The sequence below is a fragment of the Sphaerodactylus townsendi genome, linkage group LG16, assembly GCF_021028975.2.
Source record: "Sphaerodactylus townsendi isolate TG3544 linkage group LG16, MPM_Stown_v2.3, whole genome shotgun sequence".
NCBI lineage: Eukaryota > Metazoa > Chordata > Lepidosauria > Squamata > Sphaerodactylidae > Sphaerodactylus > Sphaerodactylus townsendi.
The window spans coordinates 9,858,545-9,868,984 of record NC_059440.1 but is presented as its reverse complement, the minus strand read 5'-3'; the positions used below and the strand labels follow the sequence as shown (position 1 = coordinate 9,868,984).

The 10,440-nt window shown below is 49.5% G+C and overlaps 1 protein-coding gene across 2 annotated transcripts; it reads left to right on the top strand.

Moving 5' to 3' along the window:
- Positions 1–573: 573 nt before the first annotated feature.
- On the top strand, positions 574–9,968 carry CRYBA1 (crystallin beta A1). Of its 2 annotated transcripts, none has more exons than XM_048519279.1 (6): positions 574–696; positions 2,486–2,607; positions 3,229–3,347; positions 6,031–6,172; positions 6,380–6,522; positions 9,674–9,968. In XM_048519279.1, exons 1-6 carry the CDS (start codon positions 666–668, stop codon positions 9,819–9,821), a joined length of 705 nt encoding a protein of 234 aa, XP_048375236.1. In that variant the 5' UTR covers positions 574–665; the 3' UTR covers positions 9,822–9,968. The 2 variants fall into 2 exon arrangements, with proteins under 2 accessions (XP_048375236.1, XP_048375237.1); XM_048519280.1 differs by having other exon boundaries at positions 625–696; positions 2,543–2,607.
- The last annotated feature ends 472 nt before the right edge of the window (positions 9,969–10,440 follow it).

Sequence of the window (10,440 nt, the reverse complement as noted above, 5' to 3'; positions counted from 1 at the left end):
CTGCATGAAGCAGGGGTTCCTCTTTTTGCTCCGGTGACTCCATAAAGAACTAGAGGCATAAAGCCTACAGAGAGCCAGAATGGTGTTGTGGTTAAGAATGGCAGACTCTAAGCTGGTGAACCTGATTTGTTCCCCCACTCCTGCACATGAAGCCTGCTGTGTGCTCTTGGGCTAGTCACAGTTCTCTCCAAACCCTTTCAGCCCCACCTATCACACAGGGTGTCTGTTGTGGGGAGGAGAAGGGAAGACAATCGTAAGCTGCTTTGGGGAAGGGTGGGATATAAATTTAAAAAATAAATAAATAAAGGTTGAGGAGAGCAGAGCATAAAAACCAGCTCTTCTTCTAGAACTTTCTTTGCCAGGGTGTGTATGTGCGGAATGTTTCTAGAACTCTTCTCCCCTCCACCAATATATACGTTATGGGAGAGTCAGCTAGACATCCTGCTAGGAACATAACTGCCAAGCCGGGTTGGGGGGGGGTTGTCTATTTTCCCCCAGGAATGCAACTTGGACCGTAGAGGCGAGTGGCTCAAATCTCCAGGGATCAAGCGGTGCACAATGGCAGAGAATGCATTGTGCTGACCACAGTGCAAACGCTGCCCAGCACATGTTGGGACACTGCTCCTATATAAACAAAGAGCGCCCGTCCCGGCAGCAAGTGGCCCATGGAGGAACTGTCAGCATTCACTGGACGAGGTGAGTCACCCCAGGGAGATGCCCTTCTGTCCTGCGTCCCCATTCTGGACTGTTTTGGGAACTTTAAAAGCAGACGCCCCCCAAGCTAATCCAAAGGCTATTGATGAAGCAGCTGCCCTGAGTCAGTCTAGGGCAGTGGTGGCGAACCTTTTCAAAACCGAGTGCCCAAATTGCAACCCAAAACCCACATATTTATCGCAAAGTGCCAACACGGAAATTTAACCTGAATACGAAGGTTTTAGTTTAGAAAAAAACGGTTGGCTCCAAGGCGCGCGTTACTCAGGAATAAGCTTCGTGGTAGTCGGTGGCTCTGCTTTGAAGCAACTGTGCAACTCTTCCAACGGGTGAATCACGACCCTAGGAGGGTTTACTCAGAAGCAATCCCCATTGCCAGCAACCGAGCTTACTCCCAGGTAAAGGATCGCACTTTAGTTCTTTCATGAAAATCAGTGGGGTTTAACAGCGCTTATCAGGGTTATCTACACTGCTTCCCCAAAACTAGGACTTAGGTTTAATGCTAATAATCGAGCCCAGCGTCCCAGGCCAGCCTAGATATGGGGTGGGGGGACTCTGTTTGCGCGTACCCACAGAAAGGGCTCTGAGTGCCACCTCTGGCACCCGTGCCGTAGGTTCACCACCACTGGTCTAGGGAAAGGTCTAGGCAAGTGAGCGCTGGAATCAAGTACATGTCAGCCTAATGTGCATCTGTTTTTCCTTGAGTTAGGGTTACTTTGATTGGCAGGTTCAAGTCCATTTACCTGCACAGTCAACTCGGTTTTCCATTTTCCAATGCCAAAACAAAATTTTGAAGGAGTGCAACTGGTGCTTTAAACCAGCAATTCGGATCTCTGTTTTGAAATTCAGCTTCAAAGCTTGAATTTTGGAGTAAACGCGTTGTGTTGAGATTCAGGGGTTGTGACCATGTGAATAGGAAATAAATTGCATTGCCTTACAAGCCGCCCACCAGATAGAGATAAATGCGGAGTATTCTGCATAATCTCTCACTACAGTATTTGCTGGATATTCTATCGTGAATTCCAGCCTATGTGTACATCTGGATCTTAAAAGGAAAAGGTCCTTTTACTGACCCATCACATGTTTACTAGACAGACTAAGTTTACTGGGTAGTTTGTCATTGTCTTTCCCAGTCATCTAGACTTCATCTCCAGGAGGCTGGATACTTTTACATTATATTACAACAAAACTCAGCCTCAAAACTCAGTGGAGAACTTTGGAGAACTGGTTCCCTTCTATTCTAGCATCCATTTGGTTCCTGTGGTGCAATCACTCTACCGGAACACATCTTGTAGGAACAGAGATGCAAATAGGATGTTGTGGGTTTTCCAGGTTGTATGACCATGTTCCAGTAGTATTTTCTCCCGATGTTTCGCCTGCATCTGTGGCTGGCATCACAAATGCAGGTGAACGTCAAGAGAAAATACTACTGGAACATGGTCATACAACCCTGAAAACCCACAACATCCTAGTAATTCTGACTATGAAAGCCTTCGACAACACAGAGATGCAAATCTTTTGACTTGGTCCCAAAACCTCCTGGGACATTGAGGGGTCTGCAACCTGCGGCTCTCCAGATGTTCATGAACTACAATTCCCATCAGCCCCTGCCAGCATGGCCAATTGGGGTTGTAGTTCATGAACATCTGGAGAGCTGCAGGTTGCAGACCCCTTGTTTTGTTCTTGGTCGCTGTGGATCACGGCTGCCCAGCACTCCCCTCTGCTGGGAGTGTTTGTGCTTGCAATCTGAAGACGTGCTAATTCTCAAACGCAGCTCAAGATCCAAGCAGTCTCCGAAGCTCAGGTTTTAAGAAAACCTCCTTCTTTGTAGAAACCATCTTTGCCGCCAAGATGGCTCAAACCAACCCTCAGCCTGCTCAGCCTGGATCCTGGAAGGTAAGCTTGCCATGTTCTTTAACTCCGAGAAGAAAAAGTCTTGCAACACCCCACGCGGTTCCCTTGCAGCTGCAAGATACTTGCTTGTTTTCGATGCAACAGCCTAGCTCAGCAACCCCATTGGGGGACAAAAAGGCCCCAGCCCAGAAAGTTCTCTGTCCAAACTCAGAGGCTGGGCAGAGGAAAGGTAGCTCCCCTGCAGGAAAACTACGACCGCGGTACATGGCAGAAATCAAGCAGCAAAGTCAGTTGCTGGAGTGATGAAATCCTCAGACACTTGCTGTTCTTGTGTGGTAAAGCACAGCACCCACTGATGGCCAGTAGCGTGCTATAGTGGTTAAGAGCAGGTCGACTCTAATTTGGAGAACTGAGTTCGATTTCCCTTGTCTCCACACGAGCGACGGACTCTAATCTGATGAACTGGGTTTGTTTCTCCGCTCCTCCACACGAATCCCGCTGCCGCTGGGTCCCCTTGGGCTAGTCTCCCAGAAGTTCTCTCGTAGCCCCACCAACTTCACAAGGTGTCTGTTGCGGGGAGAGGAAGGGAAGGAGTTTGTAAGCCGTTTTGAGACCTCGCGGTTGAGAAATGTTGGGTATAAATCCAAACTCTTCTTCCTTCAGGTCACCGTCTATGACCAAGAGAATTTCCAGGGGAAACGGATGGAATTCACCACCTCTTGCCCCAGTGTCACTGAGTTCAAATTTGACAATGTCCTCTCACTGAAGGTGGAGAGTGGCGCGTGAGTACGGGAACCCTCTTCCCCAGCCGGGCCAAGCCGCCAGGGGTGCGTGATGGGGAGGCTGGGGCAGTGGAAAGATCAGAGCCCCAAGTGCTTCAAGCAGTCCAACCGGCTTTGTGCTGATGTCAGACTCCAGACTTGCAGGGGTCTGCAACCTGCGGCTCTCCAGATGTTCAGGGGCTGGTGGGATTTGTAGTCCATGAATATCTGGAGAGCCGCAGGTTGCAGACGGTGGTGGGATCCAAAAATTTTAGTAACAGGTTCCCATGGTGGAGGGATTCAAACTGTGGCGTAGCGCCAATGGGGCTGGGCAGGGTATTCCTGGGCGGGGCTGTGGCAAGGATGCAACCACTGCGCCGGTCCTTGGGCGGGAAACAAATGCACACAGGCGCAGGCTGCCACCTCCTGCTAGACTGCTTCAAGTTCTGCGTGCTACTGCTGAGAGGAGGGGCGTAACTAAGGCAAAAATCACATGACAAAATCACCAATTAGTAACCCCCTCTCGGCACACACAAATAATTAGTAACCTACTCTCGGGAACCTGTTGGATCCCACCTCTGGTTGCAGACCCCTGCTCCAGAGCAAGTCTCCCTTTTCATTAAGATATTCCCAAACTGGTCCCTCGGACTCCACCTACCAGATAGCATCCTGAAGTCCACTGGCCTCCAAGCAATATGTGCATTTAAGTCAGGGCTCAACGTCTCTCGGCCTTCACCCGTTTTTTCCGCGTTCAGCTTGACCTTTTCCCGGTGTTATTGCAAGTTTGTAGAGAAGCATATAAATATTTTAAATAAATTTCCAAGCTATATCCCCTTGCCCTCAATTATAAATAGGTAGAATAACTTTAGGGTGTTGTGGGTTTTCCAGGTTGTATGGCCGTGTTCCGGAAACATTTTCTCCTGACGTTTCGCCAGCATCCGTGGCTGGCATCTTCAGAGGATCCTCTGAAGATACCAGCCACAGATGCAGGCGAAACGTCAGGAGAGAATGTTACTGGAACACGGCCATACAACCCGGAAAACCCACAGCACCCTAGTGATTCTGGCCATGAAAGCCTTCGACAATACTTTGAACTACTCTTAGTTTCTTTAGGAGACCCATTAATTGATTTGGTTACCCTTTTAATTTTAGTTGACTTAGTTTGACTTAGTTGACTATAGTTTAGTTTAGTTGGCTTAGTTTAGTTTAGTTGGCTTAGTTTGACTTAGTTGACTATATATTTGCTGGACTGTTCTACTAACCAGTCTCAGTAACAATCTTTGTGGGAGCCAGCTGCTCACTCCCTTCGCCAGGCACAGATACAGGCGAAACGTCAGGAGAGAATGCTACTGGAACACAGCCATGCAACCCGGAAAACCCACAACACCCTAATGATTCTGGCCGTGAAAGCCTTCAGAAGTACATAGTATAACTGTAGTCAGGTCTGAATGCCTGGTAGAGTTTAGAGCTAGAACGATGATGCGGGAGAGATAGATTGCATATAATCCGGCTTTCTCTTGGAGGACTGTTTGAAACAATGAGGTGGCTTTGGGGATTCCGAAGCAAAAATCGGTTGCCCAAAAGCATCCCCTCCTTAGCTAAAGAGGACAAGAGCCCTGTTCCAGACTGAGGGAAGTGGATTCTGCCCCATCACCAATCCACGGCGGATCTCTGCAGCAGAGGGCCGAGCCAGGCTTCAAATGCAGCAGCCAACCAGCTGTGCCTCTTACTTGCGCTCTAGAGGAAACTTTCATAGGGCCCACTTCACTGTTGCCCCAGCCCATGGCTTGCAAGGAAGGGTAGTCTAGGGCAGTGATGGCGAACCTATGGCACAGGTGCCAGAGGTGGCACTCAGAGCCCTCTGAGAGCACGCGCACAGAGAGTTTATCATGTGGGGGGCGGAAAATCACCCCCCCACACACACACATATCTAGACTGATCTGGGCCACTGAGCACAACGTGCGCGCACCACGGTGAGCAGGGAGGACTCTGCTGGCAAGCCTGGTGCCTGTCCTCTGGGTGGCTGCTGCGGGAGGGGGGGGCGGGCAGAGGAGGCAGAGATGCTAGAGAGGCACAGAGCGGTGTGTGTGGGACTTGCTGGAGGCTAGAGCAGGCTGGCCCCTACTCAAGTGGCTGGGGTGGAGGAACAGGGAGCCAACCATTTTTTTCTAAACTAAAACCTCAGCATTCAGGTTAAATTACCAGGTTGGCACTTTGCAATAAATAAGTGGGGTTTGGGTTGCAATTTGGGCACTCGGTCTCAAAAAGGTTCTCCATCACTGGTCTAGGGGTCCCCAACCTCTGCCTATAGAGGCCGTAGTATCCCCCAGGTGTTTTTACAAAGGAGGTAAAGTTTTCATTGGCTGTGGAGATTTTTAAAAACATTGTTTAGCAGTAGCCGCCATCATAGCCCAAAGATCTTGTGTGACTGAAGCTGAAGGTAAGACATACCCGCCATTTTGTGGCTGGCTACACCTCCCGCAACGTCCACCACACTGTGGCAGAATTCCAAAGGAGCCTGCTGGCTCAAAAAGGTTGAGGAGCCCTGTTTTAGGCTAACATGACAGCCGTCTCTTTGGAGTCACCTGTCAGCAGCTCCAGTACAAAGCCTGGACTGGGAGACCAAAGTCCCAGTAGCTGCTGGCCTTTGAGGGGGGAGTGTCATCAGAGTGTCCAGAGCCACAATTCCTGCCTTCTCTTGCAGCTGGCTTGGCTATGAGCACACCGGATACTGCGGGCAACAGTACATCTTGGAGCGAGGCGAGTATCCCCGCTGGGAGGCCTGGAGCGGGAGCAACGCTTACCATGTTGATCGGCTGATGTCCTTCCGCCCCATCAACTCTGCAGTAAGTTCCTCTTTTCTCTTCTGACCCCTTCCTACATTCCTGCTGGGTGACCTTGGGCTAGTCTCAGTTCTTTGGAGCTCTCTCAGCCCCATCCACCTGTGGGGGGGAGGGAGGGAAAGGAGGTTGTAAGCCACCTTGAGTCTCCTTACAGAAGAGAAAGGGGATATAAACCCAAACTCTTCTTCTTCTTTTCTTCTTCACCTGCAGAACCACAAAGAGTCCAAGATCACCGTCTTTGAGAAGGAAAACTTCATGGGCCATCAGTGGGAGGTGCAGGATGACTACCCTTCCTTGCAAGCCATGGGCTGGGGCAACAGTGAAGTGGGTGCTATGAAAGTTTCCTCCGGAGCGTAAGTAAGAGGCACAGCTGGTTGGCTGCTGCGTTTGAAGTTTGAAGAGATCCACCGTGGATTGGTGATGGGGCAGAATCCACTTCCCTCAGTTGGCAATTGAAAGGTGTACACGACAGAGACACGGGTGGCTGTCCGGGACACACTGATGCTCTTGAGGGCAGGCAGGGCCCATAGGTTATATGCACAGTGAAAAAGACCAAGGTCACAGGTGGACCATTCCCCACACTCTTCTCCATTGCTCTAAACCCCAGGGAGTGGCCATCTTAGCCTCTTCCAGCAGATGTCTTGTAGGACCAAAACGTCTGTTATATCAAAACAAAAGCTTTTGTAGGATATACAGTCCAAGCTGTCACTGTTCTAGCAGTACTGCCCTATTTTTTACACTTGAAATTGCTTACAGTGGCCAAACATGTTCCCCCCCTGCCCCATTTGATCTTCCCAACAACCCCCCAAGGTAGGTCATGCTGACAGAGAGCAACTGGCCCAACGTATTTCATGGCTGAATTGGGGTTGGATCTTGGGCCCCTTCCGCACATGCAGAATAATGCACTTACAATCCATTCCCACAATTTATTGTCGAAGGCTTTCACGGCCGGATTCAACTGGTTTGGGTGGGTTTTCTGGGCTGTGTGGCTGCGGTCTGGTGGATCTTGTTCCTAACGTTTCGCTTGCATCTGTGGCTGGCATCTTCAGAGTGTGTAACAGACTTCCCTCTGTGATACACCTCTGAAGATGCCAGCCACAGATGCAGGCGAAACGTTAGGAACAAGATCCACCAGACCACGGCCACACAGCCCGGAAAACCCACCAGAATCACTTCCACAATTGTTTTGCAAGTGGATTTTGCTATCTCACAGTCAAATCCTGCTGCAAAGTGCATTGAAGGTGCATTATTCTGCATGTGTGGAAGGGGTCTGGGTCTTCCCATCCAGTCCTGGTCTAACTGCTATACCAACCACTATTCCTGCTGGTCAGACTCTCTCTTTCAGGAGCTCTTCCTGAGAGTTAGTTGCAGCTCTCCTCATGGAGTTTGGATAGAAAGATTATTTGCCAACTGGGACGCCCAATTAGTTGGACAAGGGATGTTTAACAGGGGTCATTGACAAAAGGAGGGAGCCCTTGGGATCTAAAAAAGCCCCTCTTGTTCACCTACCGTACTTTTGGACAGCAGATGAGAGTGGTTTCCTGCTGCTCACTCCAGATTTGAGGATAAAATCAGACTCAAGTTTTTCCCATTAAGAAGTGACACAAGACACGTAGGATGAAGACCTCATGTTAAGGCCCTCCTGCTTAATAATGATCTCACTGATCATGTGCCGGAGACAGACACATCATGTGCATCTACCACAAAAGTCCAGTGGCAACTTAAGAACATAAGAACAAGCCTGCTGGATCAGACCAGAGTCCATCTAGTCCAGCACTCTGCTACTCATAGTGGCCCACCAGATGCCTTTGGGAGCTCACATGCAGGATGTGAAAGCAAGGGCCTTCTGCTGCTGCTGCTCCCGAGCACCTGGTCTGCTCAGGCATTTGCAATCTCAGATCAAGGAGGATCAAGATTGGTAGCCATAGATCGACTTCTCCATAAATCTGTCCAAGCCCCTTTTCAAGCCATCCAGGTTAGTGGCCATCACCACCTCCTGTGGCAGCAATATTCCAAACACCCATCACGCATTGCATGAAGAAATGTTTCCTTTTGTTAGTCCTAATTCTTCCCCCCAGCATTTTCAATGTATGGCCCCTGGTTTTAGTATTGTGAGAGAGAAAAATTCCTCTCTGTTGACATTTTCTACCCCAGGCATAATTTTATAGACTTCAATCATATCCCCTCTCAAGACTTTAAGACTTTATTCTCACATCACCTTTCACAAGTCAAGGATGCCCTTCGTGAAAGCTCATGCGGAAATAAAATAGTTGATCTTGGGATGGGAGCATGGCTCCAGTGAGAGAACATACCCCACTTTTCCCTACCTTTAAGGAGTCTCAAAGCGGTTTACCATCGCCTTTCCTCCCCCAGCCAGGTAGGTGGGACTTATAAAGTTAAGGGAACTGTGACTAGCCCAAGGTCACCCAGCAGGCTTTATGTGTAAAAGCGGGGAATCAAACCCTGATCTCCAGATTAGTCCATCACTCATGTGGAGGAGTGGGGATTCAAACCCAGTTCTCTGAATTAGAGTCCAATGCTCATGTGGAGAATCGAACCCTGTTCTCCAGATTAGAGTTCACCACTCATGTGGAGGAGTGCAGAATCAAACCTAGTTCCCCAGATTAGAGTCTGCTGCTCATGCAGAGGGGTGGGGAATCAAACCCAGTTCTCTGGATCAGAGTCCACCATTCTTGTGAAGGAGTGGGGAACCAAACCCAGATCACCAGATTGAATTATATTGTTCATGTGGAGTAGTGGGGAATCAATCTTGGCTCTTCATGTCAGTTTGCCGCTCTTAACCACCACACCACAGTGGCTCTTTAGAGGATGTGAAATACCTCAGTGGTCCCAGAGAGTCACCACTAACCTGAGTAGACGACTACTGACCTTGACAGACCAAAATTCTGGTTCAGTATGAGGCAGCATCACCTATGTTCATGTGGAAAGTGCCACTGGACTTCTGTTTGTTTTGCTACAATACAATCACACAACTACCTCTGGAACATATCACAAAATACCTATGTAAAACAGCAGACCAGGACAGAGTTGAATTTATATCCCCCCCCCCTTTCTCCCCTATAGGAGACTCAAAGGGGCTTACAAACTCCTTCCCCTTCCGCCCTCACAACAAATACCCTGTGAGGTAGGTGAGGCTGAGAGAGCTCAGAAGAACTGTGACTAGCCCAAGGTGTGTTGGAGTGCACAGGCTAATCTGAATTCCTCAGTTAAGCCTTCACAGCTCAGGTGGTAGAGCGGGGAATCAAACTTGGTTCCTCCAGAATAGAGTGCAGCTGTTCTTAACCACTACACCACGGCTGCTCTGGAGAACCAGATGCCAATCTTGCCTTGACAAGAGCACCATTCTAACATCCTCATTGTGGCTTGGAGGGGATCTGAGGATGACGGGTTACAGTCAAGGCTAAGAACCTCATAAGTGAAAGAGTCACTCCCCAAAGAGCTCTTGGCTGGAACTTGCTGTATGATGGTTGTTCCTCCCAACAGGTGGGTTTGCTACCAGTACCCTGGCTATCGTGGCTACCAGTACATCCTGGAAGCCGACCATCATGGTGGAGACTACAAGCATTGGCGGGAATGGGGCTCACACGCCCAGACACCCCAAGTCCAGTCAATCCGGCGCATCCAGCAGTAACAACGCCATGCTTGGGAGCATCAGCCAACACTGAAGGAGACCCCCCTCCCCCACCGCCACACATGGCCTTCATCCCTGGGCTAAGGGAACTGTTCCCTCCTGGGGCACCCTGACACTGCGATTACAAATAAATGCCTTGGAAGACAACAGGACACTTTATTTATTTTTAAAGCAGTGCTGTGTTTGTAATGAGGTGATTAGGGCATCTGTTTCCATAATGCCGAGTTTATCCTAGATTTGTAAGTAAGGACTGTTTTTGATTTCCCTCCCCATCAGAACTCTGCAGCTGGGGAACTAGCTAGAGCAGGGGTGGCCAACCTATGGTCTCCAGATGTTCACAGACTACAATTCCCATCAGCCCTTGCCAGCATGGCCGATTGGACTTGCTGGCAGGGGCTGATGGGAATTGTAGTCCGTGAACATCTGAGGCCCCATAGGTTGGCCACCCCTGAGCTACAGCCCATCCTTCAGCCTGGCCTATTCCACAGGGTTGATGCAAGGAGAAATCAGAGAGGCAAGAACCCCGAGGATAAAAATGGAAGTCAGAGAGATCAACAAAATGTGCAACAGTCTGTACATTTTCTAGGAGTTGCCATCCTTCAGGTAAGGCACAGAGTAG

Bases quoted from the DNA above. Each gene is read 5' to 3' on its own strand.
- CRYBA1 (XM_048519279.1), top strand. From the start codon at position 666: ATGGAGGAACTGTCAGCATTCACTGGACGAG. The intron at 697-2,485 runs GTGAGTCACCCC...TCTCAAACGCAG, and splicing joins GTCAGCATTCACTGGACGAG to CTCAAGATCCAAGCAGTCTC. The intron at 2,608-3,228 runs GTAAGCTTGCCA...TTCTTCCTTCAG, and splicing joins CTCAGCCTGGATCCTGGAAG to GTCACCGTCTATGACCAAGA.